We start from the raw sequence: 24,067 nt of genomic DNA, 5'->3' as shown, positions 1-24,067 counted from the left end.
TCTCCCCATCCAGTATTTGTCCTGATATTTGTATCTGGGCTTGTGTCTGTCTCTCCTGGGCCATTTGCCTCCTATCCACCCTGTGCTCCATTCACTCATTCATGCTGTGGCCCTGGGCAGTTTGTGTGGTGCTTGTGGGTGTCTTGTCCTGGACATAGAGTCCCCGAGACAGTCTGGAGTCCTCCTGATCCTTGGCCCTCTCCAGCCCTGCCCGCCAAGTTCACAAAGAGCCTGAGGAAGGAAGAGGCCACAGAAGGGGCCACGGCCACTCTGCACTGTGAGCTGAGCAAGGAAGCCCCCGTGGAGTGGAGGAAGGGGTCTGACACTGTCAGAGCCGGGGACAGAGTCAGCCTGAGGCAGGACAGGACTGTGTGTGAGCTGGAGATCCGTGGCCTGACCATGGAGGATGCTGGGGAGTACTCGTGTGTGTGTGGGCAGGAGAGGACATCAGCCACACTGACCGTCAGAGGTAAAGATTGCGTGTAGTCATGTGGCCCTGTGGCTTGGTGTCTGCACACTGTGACTATGTCACCATCTTCTCCCTGTCAGACTCCGTGGGCATCTGTGTCTCTCCAGCTGTGTCCTCCTGGGGACTCTAGCCTTCATCTCCCCATCCAGTATTTGTCCTGATATTTTTATCTGGGCTTGTGTCTGTCTCTCCTGGGCCATTTGCCTCCTACCCACCTTGTGCTCCGTTCACTCATTCATGCCGTGGCCCTAGGCACTTTGTGTTGTGCTTGTGGGTGTCTTGTCCTGGACATAGACTCCCCGAGACAGTCTGGAGTCCTCCTGATCCTTGGTTCTCCCCAGCCTTGCCTGCCAAGTTCACAAAGAGCCTGAGGAAGGAAGAGGCCACAGAAGGGGCCACGGCCACTCTGCACTGTGAGCTGAGCAAGGAGGCCCCTGTGGAGTGGAGGAAGGGGCCCAAGACCCTCAGACCTGGGGACAGAGTCAGCTTGAGGCAGGACGGGACCATGTGTGAGCTGGAGATCCGTGGCCTGACCATGGAGGATGCTGGGGAGTACTCGTGTGTGTGTGAGCAGGAGAGGACATCGGCCACACTGACCGTCAGAGGTAAAGACTGTGTGTGGCCACCTGAGTGACTTCCCCCGGCCTCTTGGTCTTTGCTCCCCTGTGTCTCTCAATGTTGCTGTCTCTCTAGGACCACATGATAGTCATGTGGAGCATCCCACAGTCTCACACTAAGAACACACTGGTCAGTCCTGTCCAGGCCCCGGGGTGGATGGTACGGGGACCCCCAGGAAAACATGTACAGATGGGCATCACAGTCCAGGAGAATGCCCCGGGGCTCCTGGCCTGTGATCGGGCTGCGGATGGGCACGCATCCTGGGCCCAGGTGTGGGGCTGGGAGCATGTCACACACATGACGAATGTGTGAAGGAGGACTGAGGGCAGCATTGGGGTGTTCAGGGATAAGGTGGCCAGACAGGCCAGGCCCTCCTTTGTCTGGTGACAGGGTTTGATTGCCCTCTGAAGGGCTCTGTCCCACTTGGCTTGGGCTGCAGGACAAACACTGTCACGGGTCCCACACTCGTAGTGGCTAGAAGTCTGAATCCAGGTGTTGGGACCCAGGAGCATCCGTCCTTAGAGTGTACACATTGTCTCCTCCCATGTCCTCACGTGGCTGTCCCTTTATTTGTGTCCTGATCCCCTCTTGTTAGGATGCCAGCATGATTAATGACCCGCCCAGTGACCTTCTTTACCCTAATTACCCCTCTGAAGGGTAATCATATTTCCATATGTGCTCATATTCTGAGGTCTCGGGGGCACAACTCCAGGATACAATTTGCTGGTGGGACAAGTCTGTGCGTGACACTCTGCCCTCTTACATCCCTGGAAATGCATGTCCTTCCCACGTGCAGCGTATGCACACCCCGTCCCCAAAGCTCCAAAGCCTTACCTGAGTCCAGTGTCACCACAGAATCCAGAGTGTGATGGAAGCATGTGCACCAGGTTTGGGTGACACTCAAGGTGGCTTCCTCTCAGCCATGAACCTGCGAGGTCAGACTGCACACCTCCCAAACGCAGCCGCAGGACATGTACCAGATGCGCATTCCTGTTCCGAAGGGGAGAAACGGAAATGAGGGAAGAGGTCCCTGGTCCCTGGAGACACGACACTGGGCAGGAAAGACTCCTGGATTTTAAGGCTGGACAAGGAGCCTCTGGCTCAATGCTCTGTCCTCTGGGCCCACAAGTGGTGCCGCGGGCCGTGGGTAGATTTGGCTTGGCCTGTGGATTCCATGCCGTGGCAGCCCTGCAGCCTCTGAATTTCCCTTGCTTTCCTTCTTTGCCCTTCTTGACGAGTGATATGTGTCCACAGCTGGGCAGCTCCATGGGTGCATCCCGTAGGACCCTGGGAAGTCTGATGGTTTCCTCCATTTCAGCCTTCGCCTCTCTGATTCAGGCGTGGCTGTAGCATTTCTGCATGCTCTCCAAAACTTCGTTGGTCTCCCATGCAGCTCTCAGGAGTGTGGCTAATCAGACCAGCCTTCCGCACACCCTGCCTGGGTGACCCTACCTCTGTTCCCGCTTCTGCCCTGCTCTTACCTGTGTTTCACCACAAGGAGTGAGAAGAAATCAGGCTGCTCCCTCAACTCTCTTCTTGGAGATCTCTCAGCTAACCAGTGCAAGTTCACTGCTCACGAGGCCCACCTTCCACAGATTCTGGGCAGAATTCATCCACCCACAGACTGGGCAGAATTCATCCAGGTTCCTTGCTACTTCCTACAGATACTACTTTTCCTGAAAGTGTCCAGTCAGCTGTTTCTCATTGCCGATTTGGGCCTCACCAGAAGTGCCGTAATGCCTATACTGACCCCTGCTCCCATGATCTACTCCAGGCAATCTAGATCTATCCGGCTGTCTGTCAAAACCCAGCCTTCACTCAACATCAGTTCCAAAGCTGGTTCTAGAACTTGAGGTCTTTGTTATGGCAGGAACCGCTCCTGCTATCAAAACAGGCATGACTGAGATATAGAGAAGTGGCCTTGACATTGGAAATGTGTAGTCTCCCAGTCCTGGAGGCTGGAGTCTGGGATCCAGTCAGGACAGGGCTGGTTCCTCCAGAGTCCTCTTATTGGCTTGCAGATGACTGCCTTCTCATGTCCTGTGTCTTCACGTAGCTGTCCCTCTGTGTGTGTGTGTGTGTGTGTGTCCCGATGTCCTCTTCTGATAGGGATCCAGTCATATAAGATCAGGGCCCACCCTAGTGACCCCCTTTTACCTTAACCACCTCTTTAAAGACTCCATCTCCAGCCCTGTTCTGAGGCCCCCTGGGGCCTTGACATGAATTTGGGGTACGGGAGTCACCCCACAACATGGTGTGACTAGGGTGGACACTGGTCACCTGTAACTTTAGGACCTCATTGTGCCTACAGTTGGAATTCAGGTGACAAGGGCCCAGGGGTGTGGTTAAAAGGCCATGCTGCATCCATCATAGTCTTGGAAATCTGAGCAGGAGAGTGAGTAGTGGAGTCTGGACAAGAACATGTGAGGTGGAGCAGAGAGGGCCTAGTGTGGGTGGGGATAGTGTGCAATGAGCCCAGGTGTGGGCAGCAAGAGATGGATGCCCTGCTTTGGCTGGGAAACATGGGGGGAGAAGCAGCAGTGGAGCAGTGAATGTCATGACCACGAGGTGCCTCATGGGCATTCTTCCATGAAAGAACCATAACGTCATGTGTGAGTGGGAGGAGCCTGGCTTCAAGCTCAGTGCAGGTGAGACCAGAGCTGGGCTAGTACGAAAGGTCGGGGTATGAGGATATTGAGAAGACATGACACCTGGAAGGAGGCAGTCCCTGGGTAAAATGCCCCTCAGGGCAAGATGCCAGAGGCCATTGCAGCCGAACATGAGCTGATCTGCCTGTCCTCCTCCATACTTCTGCTTTGTTGATCCTGAGTGTTCACGTCATGCCCCAAATCCTCCAGAGGGATTGATGACTTCTATCCATCTGACCCTCCACAGCACTGCCTGCTCAGTTCATCCAAAATCTGAAGACCCAGGAAGCCATGGAAGGGGACACAGCCACACTGAACTGTGAGCTGAGCAAGGCAGCCCCTGTGCAGTGGAGGAAGGGGTCCAAGACCCTCAGAGCTGGAGACAGAGTGAGCCTGAGGCAGGATGGGACCATGTGTGAGCTGAAGATCTGTGGCCTGGCCGTGGCAGATGCTGGAGAGTACTCATGCATGTGTGGGCAGGAGAGGACGTCGGCCATGCTGACCATCAGGGGTAAAGACCACATGCGGCCAAGCAGAGCTGTAATCTGGGTGTCCAGTTGACTTCATGACATCCATCTGCACTCATTCTGTTTTCACGTTCTTTCTCTCTCACATTCTCTGGTGTCACCTGCCCTGTTACTCCATCTAATCTCTCCCCTTCTGGGCTGTTGTGTGAACCACCGGAAGACAGCATCCCAGCCACTTACCCACTCCTTGGTCATTGCTGGTCCTGTTGTCCCATGGGACTCTGTCTTGTCCTCTGTGCTATTGTGTCCTGCCCTCACCAATCCTCTGTCCTGTGTCTGACTCGCCAGCTGTGCTAGCCAGAATCATACACATTATTAGCCTTGAGAGCAACCAAAGAGGCCATGGCCATACTGTGCACAGGACAGCCTGAGGGAAACCACAACCCATAGTGTGTGCTCAACACACTTAGCACATGGCCTGTGTCCATTTCTTTGTCTTTTCTGTGTTGCTTGTGTCCTGTCTCATCCATGTGCTCAGAGACCGTGACTGTGTCTGTGTCTTTCTGACCATCCCCAGCTGTGCCCGCCAAGTTCACAAAGAGCCTGAGAAAGGAAGAGGTCACAGAAGGGGTCACAGCAAAGCTACACTGTGAGTTAAGTAAGGCATCCCCTGTGGAGTGGAGGAAGGGGTCCGTGACCCTCAGAGCTGGGGACAGAGTCAGCCTGAGGCAGGACGGAAACATGTGTGAGCTGGAGATCCGTGGTGTGGCCATGGAGGATGCCGGGGAGTACTCGTGTGTGTGCGGGCAGGAGAGGACATCGGCCATGCTGACTGTCAGGGGTAAAGGTCATGTGTGACCACGTGGGCCAATGTCTTGGTGTCTGCATGTTTTCCATTATCGCCACCTTCTCCCTGTCAGACTGTGGGCATCTGTGTGTCTCCAGCTGTGTCCCCCTGGGAACTCCAAGCCTCCATCTCCTTGTCAAGTATTTGTTCTGGTGTCTGTGTTCAGGCTTGTGTTTGCCTCTCCTGGACTGTTTCCTCACCCACTCTGTGCTCCATTCACTCATTTGTGTTGTGGCCCTGGGCAGTTTGTGTGGTCTTGTGGGTGTCTCGTCCTGGACATAGAGTCCCCAAGAGAGCCTGGAGTCCTCCTTGGCTCTCCCCAGCCCTGCCCGCCAAGTTCACAAAGACCCTGAGGAAGGAAGAGGCCACTAAAGGGGCTACAGCCATTATGCACTGTGAGCTGAGTAAGGCGGTCCCCGTGGAGTGGAGGAAGGGGCCCAAGACCCTCAGAGCGGGGGACAGAGTGAGCCTGAGACAGGATGGGATGGTGTGTGAGCTGGAGATCCGTGACCTGGCCTTAGTGGACAATGGGGAGTACTCGTGTGTGTGCGGACAGGAAAGAACATCAGCCACGCTGACTGTCAGGGGTAAAAACCATTTGTGACCATGTGGACCAGTGGCTCGATGTGGGTACATTGTCACCATATCACCATCTTCTGTGTAGGACTCGTGGGCATTTGTCTCTATTCAACTGTGGTTTCAGGGTCTCCTGGATCCTTATTGTTATCCAGCACATGTCCTGCTGTTGGTGTCAGTCCTTGTGCCCCTTGTTTCTGCAAGGCCATTTGCCCCCTCCTGTTGGTGCATGTGTATCTCATAAGCCCCACGGCCCTCTGCAGTTGTGGGATCCTTGTGTGGGTACCATCTTGGACACAAGTGCCCAGAGAGCCTACTGTGCTCCCTGCTTCTTGGCTGTTTCCCAGCCATGCTGGCCAGAGTCATACAAAGTATGAGACCTGAGGAGCCACAGAAGAGGCCACAGCCACATTGTGCACAGGCTGGGCTGAGGGAAACCACAACACATAGCACATTTAGCACACTTAGAATTTGGCCCATGCCCAGTTGGATTTGTGTGTTACCTTCGCTGTTCATGTCGTGTCTTGTCTAAGTGCTCAGACAGTGATCATGTCTGTGTCTTTCTGACCATCCCCAGGCCTGCCTGCCAAGTTCACAAAGAGCCTGAAGAAGGAAGAGGCCACGGAAGGGGCCACAGCAAAGCTGTGCTGTGAGTTAAGCAAGGTGGCCCCCGTGGAGTGGAGGAAGGGGTCTGAGACCCTCAGAGCTGGGGACAGAGTCAGCCTGAGGCAGGAAGGAAACGTGTGTGAGCTGGAGATCCGTGGCCTGGATGTGGTAGATGCCGGGGAGTACTCGTGTGTGTGCGGGCAGGAGAGGACATCAGCTATGCTGACTGTCAGGGGTAAAGATCATGTGTGTCCACGTGGGCCAATGTCCTGGTGTTGCTTATTGTTGCTATGTCACCACCATCTCCCTGTCAGACTCCGTGGACATATGTGTGTCTCCAGCTGTGTCCCCCTGGGAACTCCCAGCATTCATCTCCTTGTCAAGTATTTGTTCTGGTGTCTGTGTCCAGGCTTGTGTTTGCCTTTCCTGGACTGTTTCCTCACCCACTCTGTGCTCCATTCACTCATTCGTGTTGTGACCTGGGCAGTTTGTGTGGTGCTGGTGGGTGTCTCGTCCTGGACATAGAGTCCTCGAGACAGCCTGGAGTCCTCCTGATCCTTGGCTCTCCCCAGCCCTGCCCGCCAAGTTCACAAAGACCCTGAGGAAGGAAGAGGCCACGGAAGGGGCCACGGCCACGCTGCGCTGTGAGCTGAGCAAGGCGGTCCCCGTGGAGTGGAAGAAGGGGTCTGAGACCCTCAGAGCCGGGGACAGAGTGAGCCTGAGACAGGATGGGACGGTGTGTGAGCTGGAGATCCGTGACCTGGCCGTGGCAGATGCCGGGGAGTACTCGTGTGTGTGCGGGCAGGAGAGAACGTCAGCCACGGTGACCGTCAGGGGTAAAGACTGTGTGTGGCCAAGCAGAGCTGTGATCTAGTGTCCAAGTGACTCGTGATGTCCATGTGCACTCATTCCATGTTCACGTTCTTTCTCTCCCACATTCTCTGATGTCACCCTCCACTGTTACTTCGTGAAATGTCTCCCCTTCCCTGGGTGGTTGTATGAACCAAGAGAAGCCAGCATCCAAGCCACTTTTGACCTCTCAGTCCCTGCTAGTTCTGTTGTCCTGTGGGAGTCTGTCTTGTCCTCTGTGCTACTGTGTCCTGCCCTCAACAATTCTCCATTCTGTGTCCGACTCTCCAGCCATGCTAGCCAGAGTCATACAAAGTATGAAGCTTGATGAACCGTCAAAGAGGCCACGGCCACGCTGTACATAAGCCGGTCTGAGGGAAGCCACAACGCACAGTGTGTGCTTGGCACACCCAGCAAGCACATGGCACATGTCTAGTTTGGTTTCTGTCTTTTCTGTGCTATTAGTGTCTTGTCTTATCCATGTGTTCAGAGACTGTGATTGTGTCTGTGTCTTTCTGACCATCCCCAGCTGTGCCCGCCAAGTTCACAAAGAGCCTGAGGAATGAAGAGGCCACAGAAGGGGCCACAGCCATGCTGCGCTGTGAGCTCAGCAAGGCGGTCTCTGTGGAGTGGACGAAGGGCTCTGAGACCCTCAGAGCTGGGGCCAGAGTCAGCCTGAGGCAGGATGGGACAGCATGTGAGCTGGAGATCCGTGGCCTGGCTATGGAAGATGCTGGGGAGTACTCGTGCGTGTGCGGGCAGGAAAGGACATCAGCCACTTTGACCATCCAGGGTAAAGACCGTGGGTGGCCAAGCGGAACTGTGATCTGGTGTCCAGTTTACTTTGTGATGTCCATGTGCTCTCATTCCTTGTTCACATACTTTTTCACATTTTCCGGGGTCACCCTATACCCATTACTCTGTGGAATATCTCCCCTTCCTGGGTTGTTGTGTGAACCTTGAGAAGCCAGAATTCCAGCCACATATACCCCTTGGTCACATCTCATCCTGTTGTCCTGTGGGAGTCTGTGTTGTCCTCTGTGGTATCGTGTCCTGCCCTCAATAATGCTCCATTTTGTGTCTGACTCCCCAGCTGGGCTAGACAGAGTCATACAAAGTATGAGGCTACAGGAGCCACCAAAGAGGCCATGGCAACACTTTACATAAGCCAGTCTGAGGGAAGCCACAACCCACAAGCTACAACCCACAAGCACACCCAGCATGTGGCCCACATCGAGTTTTGTTTGTATGTTCTCTGTGCTGCTAGTGTCCTGTCTCGTCTAAGTGGTCAGAGACTGTGATTGTGTCTGTGTCTTTCTGACCATCCCCAGCTGTGTCCGCCAAGTTCACAAAGAGCCTGAGGAAGGAAGAGGCCACAGAAGGGGCCACAGCCAAGCTGTGCTGCAAGCTGAGCAAGGTGGCCCCTGTGGAGTGGAGAAAGGGGTCCAAGACCCTCAGAGCTGGGGACAGAGTCAGCTTGAGGCAGGACGGAAACATGTGTGAGCTGGAGATCCGTGGTGTGGCCATGGAGGATGCCGGGGAGTACTCGTGTGTGTGCGGGCAGGAGAGGACATCGGCCATGCTGACTGTCAAGGGTAAAGATCATGTGTGTCCACGTGGGCCAATGTCTTGGTGACTGCATGTTGTCCATTACACCACCATCTCCGTGTCAGACTGTGGGCATCTGTGTGTCTCCAGCTGTATCCACCTGGGAACTCCCAGCTTCCATCTCCTTGTCAAGTATTTGTTCTGGTGTCTGTGTCCAGGCTTGTGTTTGCCTTTCCTGGACTGTTTCCTCACCCACTCTGTGCTCCATTCACTCATTCATGCTGTGGCCCTAGGCACTTTGTGTTGTGCTTGTGGGTGTCTCGTCCTGGACATAGAGTCCCCGAGACAGTTTGGAGTCCTCCTGATCCTTGGCTCTCCCCAGCCCTGCCTGCCAAGTTCACAAAGACCCTGAGGAAGGAAGAGGTCACAGAAGGGGCCACAGCCAAGCTGTGCTGCAAGCTGAGCAAGGTGGCCCCTGTGGAGTGGAGAAAGGGGTCCAAGACCCTCAGAGCTGGGGACAGAGTCAGCCTGAGGCAGGACGGAAACATGTGTGAGCTGGAGATCCGTGGTGTGGCCATGGAGGATGCCGGGGAGTACTCGTGTGTGTGCGGGCAGGAGAGGACATCGGCCATGCTGACTGTCAAGGGTAAAGATCATGTGTGTCCACGTGGGCCAATGTCTTGGTGACTGCATGTTGTCCATTACACCACCATCTCCGTGTCAGACTGTGGGCATCTGTGTGTCTCCAGCTGTGTCCACCTGGGAACTCCCAGCTTCCATCTCCTTGTCAAGTATTTGTTCTGGTGTCTGTGTCCAGGCTTGTGTTTGCCTTTCCTGGACTGTTTCCTCACCCACTCTGTGCTCCATTCACTCATTCATGCTGTGGCCCTAGGCACTTTGTGTTGTGCTTGTGGGTGTCTCGTCCTGGACATAGAGTCCCCGAGACAGTTTGGAGTCCTCCTGATCCTTGGCTCTCCCCAGCCCTGCCCGCCAAGTTCACAAAGACCCTGAGGAAGGAAGAGGCCACGGAAGGGGCCACGGCCACGCTGCGCTGTGAGCTGAGCAAGGCGGTCCCCGTGGAGTGGAAGAAGGGGTCTGAGACCCTCAGAGCCGGGGACAGAGTGAGCCTGAGACAGGATGGGACGGTGTGTGAGCTGGAGATCCGTGACCTGGCCGTGGCAGATGCCGGGGAGTACTCGTGTGTGTGCGGGCAGGAGAGAACGTCAGCCACGGTGACCGTCAGGGGTAAAGACTGTGTGTGGCCAAGCAGAGCTGTGATCTAGTGTCCAAGTGACTCGTGATGTCCATGTGCACTCATTCCATGTTCACGTTCTTTCTCTCCCACATTCTCTGATGTCACCCTCCACTGTTACTTCGTGAAATGTCTCCCCTTCCCTGGGTGGTTGTATGAACCAAGAGAAGCCAGCATCCAAGCCACTTTTGACCTCTCAGTCCCTGCTAGTTCTGTTGTCCTGTGGGAGTCTGTCTTGTCCTCTGTGCTACTGTGTCCTGCCCTCAACAATTCTCCATTCTGTGTCCGACTCTCCAGCCATGCTAGCCAGAGTCATACAAAGTATGAAGCTTGATGAACCGTCAAAGAGGCCACGGCCACGCTGTACATAAGCCGGTCTGAGGGAAGCCACAACGCACAGTGTGTGCTTGGCACACCCAGCAAGCACATGGCGCATGTCTAGTTTGGTTTGTGTCTTTTCTGTGCTGTCAGTGTCTTTTCTCATCCATGTGTTCAGAGACCATGATTGTGTCTGTGTCTTTCTGACCATCCCCAGCTGTGCCCGCCAAGTTCACAAAGAGCCTGAGAAAGGAAGAGGCCATGGAAGGGGCCACGGCAAAGCTACACTGTGAGTTAAGCAAGGCATCCCCTGTGGAGTGGAAGAAGGGGTCCACGACCCTCAGAGTTGGAGACAGAGTCAGCCTGAGGCAGGACGGAAACATGTGTGAGCTGGAGATCTGTGGTGTGGCCATGGAGGATGCCGGGGAGTACTCGTGTGTGTGCGGGCAAGAGAGGACATCGGCCATGCTGACTGTCAAGGGTAAAGATCATGTGTGGCCACGTGGGCCAATGTCTTGGTGTCTGCATGTTGTCCATTATCACCACCTTCTCCTTGTCAGACTGTGGGCATCTGTGTGTCTCCAGCTGTGTCCCCCTGGGAACTCCAAGCCTCCATCTCCTTGTCAAGTATTTGTTCTGGTGTCTGTGTCCAGGCTTGTGTTTGCCTTTCCTGGACTGTTTCCTCACCCACTCTGTGCTCCATTCACTCATTCGTGTTGTGGCCCTGGGCAGTTTGTGTGGTGCTGGTGGGTGTCTCGTCCTGGACATAGAGTCCTCGAGACAGCCTGGAGTCCTCCTGATCCTTGGCTCTCCCCAGCCCTGCCCGCCAAGTTCACAAAGACCCTGAGGAAGGAAGAGGCCACGGAAGGGGCCACGGCCACGCTGCGCTGTGAGCTGAGCAAGGCGGTCCCCGTGGAGTGGAAGAAGGGGTCTGAGACCCTCAGAGCCGGGGACAGAGTGAGCCTGAGACAGGATGGGACGGTGTGTGAGCTGGAGATCCGTGACCTGGCCGTGGCAGATGCCGGGGAGTACTCGTGTGTGTGCGGGCAGGAGAGAACGTCAGCCACGGTGACCGTCAGGGGTAAAGACTGTGTGTGGCCAGGTGGACTGCACGCATGCCTGTCCTTGTGTATGTCTCTGCATCACCACTCTGTCTTGGGCTCTTACCTGCTCTGTGCCGTGTCCACTCACTTCGCCAGTCGTTTTTGTCTGCTCACTGACCCCCATCCTCGTGGCCTCACGTGGTGATCCTGCTGGTGGGGTAGAATCCCCACCTGGTGTCCCCCTCCCACCTTACCCCAACCTGTCCAGCTTACCTGCCCTCATTGGGCCCAGTTGGGTGTGGGTGCTCCCCTCTTGGGCTGACTGTGTCCCCCCTCTGCACCGCTTCCCTGCAGCCCCACAGGTGGTATTCAGAGAGCCACTCAGGAGCGTGCAGGCTGAGGAGGGTGCCTCGGCCACACTGCGGTGTGAGCTTTCCCAGCCCAATGCTGCTGTGGTCTGGAGCAAGGGTGGCCTGGAGCTGCAGGCTGATGGGCGCTGGGAGCCTCGGCAGTGGGGCTACACTGCGGAGCTCGTGCTGTGGGACCTGCGCAGAGAGGACGCGGGCGAGTACACTTGTGCCTGTGGACCCCAGGCCACCAGTGCTACCCTCACCGTTACAGGTGGGCCCCAAGGCAACACCTGTCCCAGGGGCAAGTCCCTTGTGCTTTGGGCTGGGCCTCTGGGATGCAGCGCCTCCCTGGGAGTCCCTTGGGGGATAGGGGCTCCTGTAAACATATCAGGCCTGGCAGGAGCCTCAGCCCCCATGATTCCTACCCTGGTAGCTGAGCCCCTGAGGTTACCCCTACCCCCTGCAGCCACACCCCTGTGGTTCCCCCATGCACCCTTGTGGGAACCCTGGGTCTTGCCCTCACTTTCTCCCTAATCCCCACAGCTGTGCCCCTGTGGTCTCCCTGCACTCCACAGCTGCACTCCTGTGGTCTCTCCCTGCACTCCCTTAGCTGCACCCCCGTGGTCTCTACCTGCACTCCCATAGCTGCACCCTCATGGTCCCCCTGCACCCCATAGCTGTACCCGTGGTCTCCCTGCACCCCATAGCTGCACCCTTGGTCCCCCTGCACTCCTATAGCTGCACCCTTGGTTCCCCTGCACCCCATAGGTGTACCCGTGGTCTCTCTGCACTCCCATAACTGCACCCCCATGGTCTCCCCCTGCACTCCCATAACTGCACCCCTGTGGTGTCTCCCTGTGCTTCCATAGCTGCACCCCTGTGGTCTCCCTGCACTCCCATAGCTGCCCCTGCACCTGCCCTCACGCTGCCCTGCTTCCCTGTAGCTGCACCGGTGCGCTTTCTCCGGGAGCTGCAGGCCCAGGAGGTGGATGAAGGTGCCACTGCCCACCTGCGCTGTGAGCTGAGCCAAGAGGGTGCTAGTGTGGAGTGGCGCAAGGACTCCCTGCAGCTCTTCCCTTGTGCCAAGTACCAGATGGTGCAGGAGGGAAGGGCTGCCGAGCTGTGGGTGCACCGCACTGAGCAGGAGGATGCTGGCCACTATACCTGTGACACGGGCCACGCGCAGAGCACGGCCAACCTCTCTGTCCGAGGTGAGCTGCTCAGCGGCTCCTGCCCTCCCTGGGGTCTCACCCCCACCCTGGGAGCAGTGGGCACTGTGCTCACCAGCCCTAAGCACCCCTCCCTGGCCCCCCAGCCCCTAGGCCCACATTCCAGATGGAGCTGCAGAGCATGGAGCAGGAGGCCGGCAGTGTGGCCCGGCTACGCTGCCAGCTGAGTGAGGCAGAGCCTAGAGTCCCAGTGCAGTGGCTCAAGGAGGGTGTGGAGCTGCATGTGAGTCCCAAGTATGAGATACGGCGTGTGGGGACCATGTGCGAGCTGCTGATCCATGGGCTGGAGGCCAAGGACACGGGCGAGTACGTCTGCATGGCCGGTGGTCAGAAAACCATGGCTTCTGTCATGGTCAAAGGTGAGCCATCCATGCCACACCCACTTCCCCGGGGGAACACTTGGCCTGGCACCCACTAGGGCCAAGCGCCCCTCTGGACGTGGCTCTGAGGCCTTTGCAGTTACAGGCTCTTCTCCTTTCTGCTCACTCTGGTGTGGGTGGCCCCAGCATGCAGGGGGACAGCATGTCCTGGGACTTCCTGAAGGGCTTGCCTCCCTGCTGGGGTTGGCCACAGGGTGGGGGTGGACAGAGGCAGCCCCCCACCCCACAACCCCTCTGCTTCTTCTGAGTGCCCAGACTTAAGTGTCATGGAGGCAAAGGTTGTGCGTAGCAAATAGAGGCTGTGGCAGGGGGAGAGTGGGAGGATGTTTAAGAAGACTTGCTGGAGGAGGGGAGTGGGAGGTGGGCCTGGTGCACTGGTGTGGCTGGTAAAGGGACCCCATCGCCTACACCCCCCAGAGCCTGAGGTGACCATTGTTCGGGGGCTGGAGGATGCCGAGGTGCAGGTCGACGGGGAGGTGGAGTTCAGTTGTGAGGTGTCACGGGCTGGGGCCATGGCTGTGGAGTGGCACCTCCAGGGCCTGCCACTACAGAACAACGAGGTGACAGAGCTGGCCGTGCGGGGTGGCCGCACCCACACGCTGCGGCTGAAGGGCGTGACCCCTGAGGATGCGGGCACTGTCTCCTTCCACGTGGGCGCCCACACATCCTCTGCCCAGCTCACTGTCCGAGGTAACGGGTGCCACACAAGCTCAAGCCCTCTGTATGCCAGAGACAAATGCCAGGGTCCCTGCCCCCGGGTCTGAGGGACGGGTGGGGAGGCGGCCCTGTGAGGGGTGACTTGGGGACAGTGGAGGTGTGATGGAGGGGTGCCCCACATGCTTGTGTTCAGGAAGTGGGATGGGGTGCTGGGAGGCACCCCTGACAGTGGGCGGTGGCATCCTGGATGCTGAGGCCCACACTGTGTGTCCGCTGTGCAGTCCCTGATGTGAGCATCCTGGAGCCCCTGCAGGATGTACAGCTCAGTGAGGGCCAGGACGCCCACTTCCGGTGCCAGCTATCCAGGGCCTGCGGCCAGGAGGCCCGCTGGGCCCTGGGAGGGGTGCCCCTGCAGGCCAATGAGATGAATGACATCACCGTGGAGCATGGCACACTGCATCTGCTCACCCTGCACAAGGTGGCTTCTCTGGGTGCTGCCCCATTCATGGTGATCCCTGGGGAGTGGGGGGAAGTCTCCCATTCCATTCAGACCTGGCTGGGGCCCAGCCACGGTGCTCCCTGGGGAGTGGGGGGGGGGATAGATTACCACTCCATTCAGACCTGGCTGGGGGCCAGCCGGGTTGCTCCCTGGGGACTGGGGGAGAAGGCTCCTACTCCATTTGGACCTGGCTGGGAGCCAGCCACAGTGCTCCCTGGGGAGTGGGGAGGAACGCTCCCACTCCATTAAGACCTGGCTGGGAGCCAGCTGGGGTGCTCTCTGGGTAATGGCCGGGGGGAGGTTCCCACTCCATTCGCACCTGGTTGGGGGCCAGCCATGGTGCTTTCTGGGGAGTGGGGGGAAAGGCTCCCACTCCATTCGGACCTGTTTGGGGGCCAGCCATGGTGCTCCCTGGGGAGTGGGGCGGGGGGGAAGCTCCCACTCCATTCAGACCTGGTTGGGGGCCAGCCATGGTGCTCCCTGGGGAGTGGAGGGGAGGTTCCCACTCCATTTGGACCTGGCTGGAGGCCTGCAGAGATGGAATAGACCCCCTCTCTCCTTCAGGTGACCCTGGAAGATGCGGGAACCATCAGCTTCCAAGTGGGCTCATGTAGCTCAGAAGCCCAGCTGAAGGTCACAGGTGGGCAGCCCCCTTTCCTAACCAGCCCCTTGCTTGCGGATGTCTGTATTTCCTTAGTTGGGGAGCTGTTGGCAGTGGTGTGGCCAGAAGCCCATGCCTTCCAGAGGTGATCTTACCTTGGGATGGTGACCGTCCACCCCTTGATGGCTAAAGTCACACACCAGAAGGATAGTGTGTGGGGGATCCCAGTATTGGATTAGTGCTGTCCACAGGAGGGAGATGTGGGCCTGGGCCTTTGTGATTTCTCCCCTGTGAATGTCTACTCTTGTGGCACACGCCTGTGTGTGCCATGTAGATAATCATGTCTACATTGATACATGCCTGCACATCCACAGGTTTCCAAGTGACACATGTGGTTTTATACAACAGCATACAAGGTCCCAGGCATGTAGGGAGGACCTAAAGACCTTCAACTTGGGTTATACTTTGTCCCCAGAGTTGGTCATCTCTCTGAGTGCCTGACCCTGAGAGCTTCTCCTGTGCTGTCTTACTCCTGGTTGTCAAGCTGGCCCCATGCATCCACCATCCATCATTCATCTACATGTCCATCCACTACACGTTCACCACCCATGTTTTTGTCCATGTATCATCTGTTTACCTATATGCTTATCCATTCATCTACCATTCACCCACCTACTATCCATCCATCCATCCTTCCATTTACCATCCATCTATCCATCTGTTGTCCATCTACTCTTCCATCCACCACCCATCCATCTGTCCAATCACCATCCACTTACATATTTGCTCATCTATCTATCTACCATCTATTCATCCATGATTCATCCATCCACCATCTATCATTCATCTACACATTCATCCATTACACATTCACCACCTGTCTTTTTGTCCATTTATCATCCGTTTATCTGCTCATCTACCCACCCAACATTTATGCATCCACCATTCATCCAACCATCCTTCATTCATCCATCTATCTACTGCTCATCTATCTGTCCACCATCCATCTCTTCATTTACTGTCCATCTGTTCATCCATTATCCATCCACTCATCCATCTACCACCTATCATCCATCTGTTCACTTACCATCCATCTGTTCACCCACCATCCATCCATGGACATCCATCCATCCACCCGGCATCAATCTATCCTACATGCCTCTACCTGGAGAGGGCCTGAAGCTGTGCCATCAGGGAGTCCCCAATCTGCTGGTAGAGTTAGACATAGAGATGGAGTGTGTCCTGAGTCTCAGGTGCCCCACCAGCCCAGATCTTGAGAGGGTGGACAGATGCAGTCAGCTCTGTGAACTGTGGGGCTGAGAAAGGCACCAGAGTGCAGTGCCCTCCAGCTGAGTGATGGGAGAGGAGAAGTATCCTGGGTATTGTGATCCAGGTGGGTCCAGGAAGGGCCTGTGTGTCCTTAAGAGTGGGTGTCTGTGAGGGGGCAGCGTGGGAGTGGATTGAGCCTTATAGGTCCCACTGAGGGCTATGCCTTGGCCCCTCTTGGCCTGGTGTCCCCAGTTGAAGTGTGCTGACTGATGTAAAGATACCTGGCCATGGTCTTATGGGAGGGCCATGAGCATGGGGGTGGGGTACAAATGGGTGTCCTGGTAGGTGGTATATGGACAAGCTTGGGAGCTCTGTTGGGAGACAAGAATGGGGAGATGATGCAGTAGGGTGGGGACATGGTCAGGTGTGCACTTTTGGGAGAGGATAGGAGGGAAGGTGGGGGCTGGAATATCAATGGTGTACCCTGGGAAGGGTATGGGGGGTCTTCTGCAGGAGGGCCCAGCCATGGTGGGTACAGGGGTACACAGCAGGCATCGTCTGCATCTGGGAAGCCCCTGGGTTCAAGCCCCACTGTGTGACAGGGCAAGGGTCAGTTGCCATGCAACATTAGGGCCCCAGAATCTGAGGGCTGGAAGGACCTTGGGGCACGTCTGGGTAAATGGACCTCTGGGGACAGGAGAAACATCTACTTCCAAACGCCCAGGGATGGCAGTCTTACTTCCCAAGGGAGATCCCGCACTTTATGAGAGCAGGGGGCCCCATGACTTCTTCCCACCCCACACCCACCCCCCAAGGATTGGAGCCTTAGGGCTTGTCTGCTCTGTCTCCTGAAAAGGGCATGGATGCAGGTGACCAGTGTCCTGTGGTGAAACAGGACATGTCCCAATGGGGGTGTTGGGTACAGGGGGCTAAGCTGCCCTCCCATGGGCTTGCTGTGGGTGGTTTCTGTCTCATTCTGCAAGCAAGGTGGGTCAGCTGGCCTGGGTGGACCTCTTGTCTCAGCCCCAAGGCAGCCTCTGCAGACCCCAGGTTGGCTCCACAGACCCAGGGTGCCCAGACCCCCTCCTTTTGCCCTCTTGCACAGAGGCAGTACCACGCCTGGTACGTGGCTTGCAGAACGTGGACGTCTTTGCGGGGGAGGTGGCCACATTCTCCTGTGAGGTGTCCCGTGCAGGGGGGCCGGAGGCCCGCTGGTGGCTCGATGGCACCCTGCTGCAGGATGGTCCTCAGAGTGCTATCTCCGTGCGTGACGGGACCTTCCACTCCCTCACACTCTCGGGCCTGGGGGTTGCTGACTCAGGCACCATCACCTACCGTGCAGGGCCCCTGGTTTCCACGGCCAAGTTGTTGGTCAAAGGTATTGGCCAATGGGACCCTGCCCTGAGCTGACGCTTCTGTACCTGCTGACCCTGAACGCTTGCTGCGGGCTCCCAGGGTGCCAGGTCCAGGGCTGGCCCCAGGACTTGAGCTGGGCATTGCTCTGTGTGTGCCATGGGCAGGCATGGTGGGAGGTCTGCTGTCCCGATTTGTGAAGGAGGAGGACAGGCTGGGGAGAGGTGAAGCCAACCCCATGCCCACCTCCCTGTGGGGCGCCAGGCCTGGCTTCCTGCCTGGTCACCATTCTGTGGCTGTCTATCCCTCAGGTGCTTGCCCAGAGGGCAGCTGGGGAGTGAGAGCCCCCTTCCTGGTCCTGGGCCTGGCCTGCTCTGTCCCTGCTCACCACTGCTTCCCTTGCTGTGGGCTCAGTTGGGGTCCTGTGACCATCTGGGAAAGATCCATCTTTGGGGAGGATGACAGTGGGGTGTCCAGTCCTCCAGGATGGCTGGCCAACAAGGCTTCACTCGGTGCTTCTGTGGAATAAGTGCAGACATTCACCCATGTCCAAGGGGCAGATGAGTTGTTGAGTAGGATTTCAGCAGGCTGAGATGGGACAGGGACCCCGAGGTTGGCGAGGCCCCTGGGGGTGCCATGGGCCCAGCAGAGTTCATAGACCCTGAGCAGGGGTGTTGTGCCCCTGCTGAGGTAAAGCATGCCCTGGGCCAGGGCTGGGGAGGGAGGCAGAAGGTTCAGGAAGGGCCCAGCCCCGACAGAGGCCAAGCCTCCAGTGCCATCTACCCCAGGGAGGGCACAGCTTCCCCCATGAGGAGGGCCCTGGGCTGCCGCAATGGGTTCTCCTCCTGCCGCAGCACCCCCCCCCCCCCCCCCCCCCCCCGCCCAACACCGCTTGCTTGCTGCTGAGCTGCTGAGAGCAGAGGGTGGGTGGGGTGCAGCCACGCTGCACCAGCTGACACATGACCGGGGTGTCGGCCGACAGATCCCACGGTGGAGGTGGTCAGTGCCATGCAGGACCTGGCCGTGGAGGAGGGCGGCCCAGCCGAGCTCCTCTGCCAGTACTCGAGGCCTGTGCAGGCCACGTGGAAGATGGACGAGCAGGAGGTGTGCGCTGACGGGCGCCGTGTCATCATAGAGCAGGACTGGACCGTGGCCAGGCTGTTGTTCAGGCCGGCCTTGCCCTGCGACAGTGGCATCTATTCTTGTGAGGCTGCGGGCACCAGTGTGGTGGCCCTGCTGCAGGTGCAAGGTGAGGCCTTGCACGGCTCCAGCGTGGTTGGGGCCATCCTTCCTGGTGCAGAGGCGGGTGTGACAGTCAGCATTATGTGGCCGTGCTGGAAAGACAGGGCCCCAACAGGCAGGCCTCTGCTCCTCCTGGAGTTGCCTGATGGGACAGGAGGGGGGTACTGGGCTGCATGCCCTGAGTCCCTGATCTTAGGTGGGGCACTGGAGCCCTGTGTCCCTGTCTGCACACAGCAAGGATACTGTGTGGGGGACCAGGGGTGGGGGGGGGCAGTTGACTGCAGCCCCCAGGGGAGGGACATCATTTGGCCGCTGCCAGTTCCTGGTTGGGAAGATCGGAACACTGCCCAGTGAGGAGTGATCTGGAGGCATTAGCGAGAGGGCCATCCAAGCCAGGACAAGCAGGTCCTGGTTCTGTAAACAGTGACGTTTTTAAAGCACCTTTTTCTGGTCCCGGGAGGCACAGCTCGGAATAGACAGCAATCCCTCCCTCCAGGGGGCTGTCCCTCTGGGAGCTGAAGTTAGACGTGACAGCAGCTATGGGGAGGGGCTGCCCTTTGAGCCCAGACCTGAGGGAGGTGGGGGTGCAGCTGAGGCATGAGACCATCTGGGATGGGTAGGGTACAGTGGAGCCCAGAGAAGCAGAAAGGGCAGGGGCTCACTGCTGCTTTGACATCTGGGATGTCTAACCCCCATTGGTGCTGTTGATTCTGATGTGGGCAGGAAAGGAGCTGGGATGTGGGGAAGTCTGGTCTGTGGTATGAGGAGCCCGGGAGTGGGACGGTGGCCAGAAGAGGGACATGGGTGGGTCCTTTGGGGGTGTCTGCTCTGAGATGCCCTGCCCCATTCACTCCCTGGGGCTTCGTGTCCAGAGCAGATGCCCCTACCTGTAGGGCATGTGTACTCTGTGGATAAGCTGGGATTGAGCACTAGGGCTGTGAATAGGTTCTAGTTGGGTATGTATCCCAGAGAGCAGTTGGGGCTGTGGTTGCCCCATCCCCCATTTCCCAGGTCAGGCTCTGTAGTGGCTTCCTGAAGTCATGTGGGTCAAGGTCACACCCTTCCCAGCATCCAAACCAGCCCTGGGTCACCTGGTTCTCCTTTCCTGCCTCACATGTGCCCTGCCCAGCTCAGTCATGCCCAGCCTGAGATTCTTCCTCCTCCAGGAAGTTGCTCAGACTTCCCACTGGCATCACTTGCTGTACAGGTGGTGTATCATGGGAATGGGCCGTGGCAGGTGGTAAGCCTGGGCTGCTGTTGGGGCCAGGCAAACCCAGTCCTGAGCTCATGGCTTAACACATCAAACACACATCCACTTATTAAGTCTGGTGTACTGTGCGAACGAGAGAGCTGGAGAGGGGTGGGGAAGTAGGGCAGGGGTCTCTCTGGTCCCTGTGAGTGAGGGGAGCAGCCCAGCATGTCTGATAGCGCTGGCTGAGGATTGGGAAGAAAGGGGGCCATTTTCAGAGTCCCACGCTGCAACCTGGGCAGGGGCATATAACTCTTGCTGGGGGCAGGGTTTGAGCCTGGCTGTGGGCTGGGCAGCTTTGGGAATACCTGTGAGGCTTCTCACCTGTCTGGTGTGGAGAAGCACCCCCTCCCTGGCCACCAGCCAAGGCAAGCTACCAGCGTGGTGATGGTATGGGAGTGGGCAGGGCCTCAAGAGGCCCCCGTGGTGGCCCCATGTGGACACTGTGCACTGCCCTCCACTGGGCCACATGCTGGTCAGCCCTTAAGCCCTTCTAATGGGGGTGGGCTCTTCCACGTAACTCTGCAGGGGGCCCTGGGGCAGAGGAGGCCCCAGCGCACCCTGAGCCGCCGCCTTCCCCGCAGCCAAGAACACAGTGGTGCGCGGCCTGGAGAACGTGGACGCACTCGAAGGCGGCGAGGCGCTGTTCGAGTGCCAGCTGTCCCGCCCCGAGGTGGCCGCCCACACCTGGTTGCTGGACGATGAGCCTGTGCGAACCTCCGAGAACGTGGAGGTGGTCTACTTCGAGAACGGCCTGCGGCACCTGCTGCTGCTCAAAAACCTGCGGCCGCAGGACAGCTGCCGGGTGACCTTCCTGGCGGGGGACGTGGTGACGTCCGCATTCCTCACAGTCAGAGGTTAGGGGTGCGGGGCGGGGCTGAGGCCTCGCGGGGGGGGGGGGGCGTGTATCTGGAGACCCCTCCCACCGGCTGCCGCTCAGCAGGTGTGTGGGGTCTCTGAGACCCCTCCCACCGCATCCTCCGCTGTGGAGGTACAGGGCTGGGGGCTGAGGACGTTGGCGGTGGAGGCGGGGGCGTCGGTCTTTTGAGACCCCTCCTGCCAGATGCCGGGCCTCCTTCTCTGCCAGGAGCAGGGGGGCGGGGCTGGCGTGGCCGGGAGGTTTCCCAGACCTGCCTCCAGGCCGGCGCGCTCACCGCATACCCCGGCCCCCCTCAGGCTGGCGCCTGGAGGTACTGGAGTCCCCGCAGGACGCGGCCGTGCGAGCCGGTGGGCAGGTCCGCTTCAGCTGCACGCTCAGTGAGGCGGTGCCGGTGGGCGAGGCGACGTGGTACATCAACGGGGCCGCCGTGCAGCCGGACGACCGCAACTGGACGGTCACCGCCGACGGCAGCCACCACACCCTGCAGCTGCGCAGTGCCCAGCCACAGCACGCTGGCGAGGTCACCTTTGCCGCCCGCGACGCTGTGGCCTCCGCGCGGCTCACCGTGCTAGGTGGGTGGTTTGGGCCGCCTGCGGGCAGGCAGGTTGCGACCAGGGTTCTGCTGTTCCAGCCCCAGAGGCTGCCATCCAGGTAGGCTCAGGGTACACTGTCTCCCTGGCTCTGAAGCGCACGACCTTTGCGCTCTCAGACGGTCGGGGCCACCAAGTACAGGGGCTCACGGGCCAGCGCCCACTTCTCACCCCAGGATCAGAAACCAGGCAGGCAGGGCTGGGCACCCGCGGGCGCGGACGGGGAGCCTCCACTGACCAGCTCCGTCCCCGCAGGCCTCCCAGACCCTCCAGAGGACGCAGAGGTGGTGGCGCGCAGCGGCCGTTCGGTAACGCTGTCCTGGGTGGCGCCTGCAAGTGACGGTGGCGGCGGTCTCTGCGGCTATAGGGTGGAGATGAAGGCGGCGGCCACAGGCGAGTGGCGGCTGTGCCATGAGCTGGTGCCTGGGCCTGAGTGCGTGGTGGACGGCCTGGCCCCCGGGGAGACCTACCGCTTCCGCGTGGCAGCAGTGGGCCCAGCGGGGGCTGGGGAGCCCGTGCACCTGCCGCAGACAGTGAAGCTCGGTGAGTGGTTGGCCTTCCTAAGGTGGGTGGTGGTAGTCCCACCTGGAGCGCTCCAGACCTCCCCAAGCTGGAGAGCCCCAGCGCGTCCTTTCTGAAGTGGCTTTGTTTCTGGCAGAGCCCCTGGAGCCAGTGCCTGCGGCCAGTGCCCCCGTGCCTGCGGTCCCTGCCCCCGTGTCTTCAGTCCCCGTGCCTGTGGCCCCGGTTCCTGCGCACCCAGCTCCCACACCTCCCGCTCCCGAGAGCCGGCAGGTGGCTGCTGGCGAGGACGTGTGTCTGGAGTGTGAGGTGGCCGAGGCGGGCGAGGTGGTGTGGCTGAAGGGGGCGGAGGTCATCCAACCCAGCGGGCGCTTCCAGGTTCTCTGCCAGGGTCAGCGGCGGATGCTGGTGATCCGGGGCTTCTCAGCGGAGGACCAGGGGGAGTACCGCTGTGGCCTCACCCGAGACCCGGCCTCCTCTGCAGCTGCCTCCTTCCAGGGTGTGTCCTTGGGACCCAGCTAAGGCGGGGGTGGGGGTGGGGGTAAGCCAGCCCCTCCTCTTCATCAGCTCCTTGATCCTCTTGGGGAGCCCCTCTCACACCAAAGAAGACTGAGGTCTGGTGGGGAGATGCACAGACCCGTGTGGCTGAGTCTCTTGTCACAAATCATAGAGCTGGTACCTCAAGCCACACTGCTCCCTGAACACATCCTGGCCAACACATCCCTTGGTACCCACTGCTGGTCCCCTAAGCTCTCGGACCCTGCCTTCTGAGCCTCCTCCTCATGCACAGGGACCTCTTGTGCTCTGAGTCCTCCCACTATGAGCGTCCCCACTCTGACCATATTCCCCTGTGCTCTGAACCCCCCACTATGAGCCTCCCCACTCTGACCACCTTCACCTAGTGCTCTGAACCCCCACTATGAGCCTCCCTACTCTGATGGCCTCTCCCCTATGCTCTGAGCCCCCCACTATGAGCCTCCCCACTCTGACCACCTCTCCCCTGTGCTCTGAAACCCCCACTATAAGCCTCCCCACTCTGACCACATCTCCCCTGTGCTCTGAAGCCCCCACTATGAGCCTCCCCACTCTGACCACCTTCCACTGTGCTCTGAGCCCCCCACTATGAGCCTTCCCACTCTGACCACCTTCCCCTGTGCTCTGAACCCCCCACTATGAGCCTCCCCACTCTGACCACCTCTCCCCTGTGCTCTGAACCCCCCACTATGAGCCTCCCCACTCTGACCACCTCTCCCCTGTGCTCTGAACCCCCCGCTATGAGCTTCCCCACTCTGACCACCTTCCCCTGTGCTCTGAACCCCCTCACACTATTTGTCCCACTGCATCTGCACTGATCCTGGCCCCGTGCTCCCCTGGGCTCACTCCTCCTGTGCAGGTGCCCAAGGTAGGGTGAAGTCTGGCTTCAGCAGGGGAAGCTGAGGCTGAGAGGGCAGTTCAGAGCCTCTGAAACTTCATAAAGACTGGACCTCCAGAAAACCCTGGTGGCCCAGGGAGGTGCCAGAGGCCTACTGAGGGGAACCACACAGCCGCCATGGCCAGCCTGGGGTCGAGGGTCTGTCCCGACTCTGCTGATCAGTCTCCTGTCCTTCTTAGTGGTGCTGACCACGGGATCTGAGGACGAGGCCCCTGCACAGCCCAGCCTGCCCCCCGAGGCAGCCCAGGAGGGTGACCTGCACCTGCTGTGGGAGGCCCTGGCCCGGAAGCGTCGCATGAGCCGTGAACCCACGCTGGACTCCATCAGTGAGCTGCCCGAGGAGGATGGTCGTTCACCACGCCCGCGGCAGGAGGTAGAAGAAGCGGCCCCAGATCTCTCTGAGGACTACTCCACAGCAGACGAGCTGGCACGCACTGGCGAGGCCGACCTCTCGCACACCAGCTCTGACGACGAGTCCCGGGCAGGCACTCCCTCCCTGGTTACCTACCTCAAGAAGGCTGGGAAGCCCAGCACCTCACCACTGGCCGGCAAGGTGAGTGTCCAGTGTGGCCTTCG

General features: G+C 58.8%; 1 protein-coding gene across 1 annotated transcript in view; it reads left to right on the top strand.

Moving 5' to 3' along the window:
* OBSCN (obscurin, cytoskeletal calmodulin and titin-interacting RhoGEF) overlaps positions 1–24,067 on the top strand; it is a 164,583-nt gene that overhangs the window by 93,582 nt on the left and 46,934 nt on the right. The window contains 22 exon segments of the mRNA XM_045483580.1: positions 206–469; positions 811–1,074; positions 3,983–4,246; positions 4,780–5,043; positions 6,203–6,466; positions 6,804–7,067; positions 7,610–7,873; positions 8,412–8,675; positions 9,011–9,274; positions 9,610–9,873; positions 11,016–11,279; positions 11,596–11,862; positions 12,536–12,802; positions 12,907–13,179; positions 13,618–13,890; positions 14,139–14,335; positions 14,921–14,996; positions 20,655–20,927; positions 21,247–21,522; positions 21,796–22,083; positions 22,199–22,558; positions 23,671–24,044. Coding sequence (XP_045339536.1) covers positions 206–469; positions 811–1,074; positions 3,983–4,246; positions 4,780–5,043; positions 6,203–6,466; positions 6,804–7,067; positions 7,610–7,873; positions 8,412–8,675; positions 9,011–9,274; positions 9,610–9,873; positions 11,016–11,279; positions 11,596–11,862; positions 12,536–12,802; positions 12,907–13,179; positions 13,618–13,890; positions 14,139–14,335; positions 14,921–14,996; positions 20,655–20,927; positions 21,247–21,522; positions 21,796–22,083; positions 22,199–22,558; positions 23,671–24,044 — 5,828 coding nt within the window.

Source organism: Leopardus geoffroyi, chromosome A1, assembly GCF_018350155.1.
Source record: "Leopardus geoffroyi isolate Oge1 chromosome A1, O.geoffroyi_Oge1_pat1.0, whole genome shotgun sequence".
NCBI lineage: Eukaryota > Metazoa > Chordata > Mammalia > Carnivora > Felidae > Leopardus > Leopardus geoffroyi.
The sequence above is the reverse complement of the archived record's forward strand: the minus strand, read 5'-3'. Positions and strand labels throughout refer to the sequence as shown.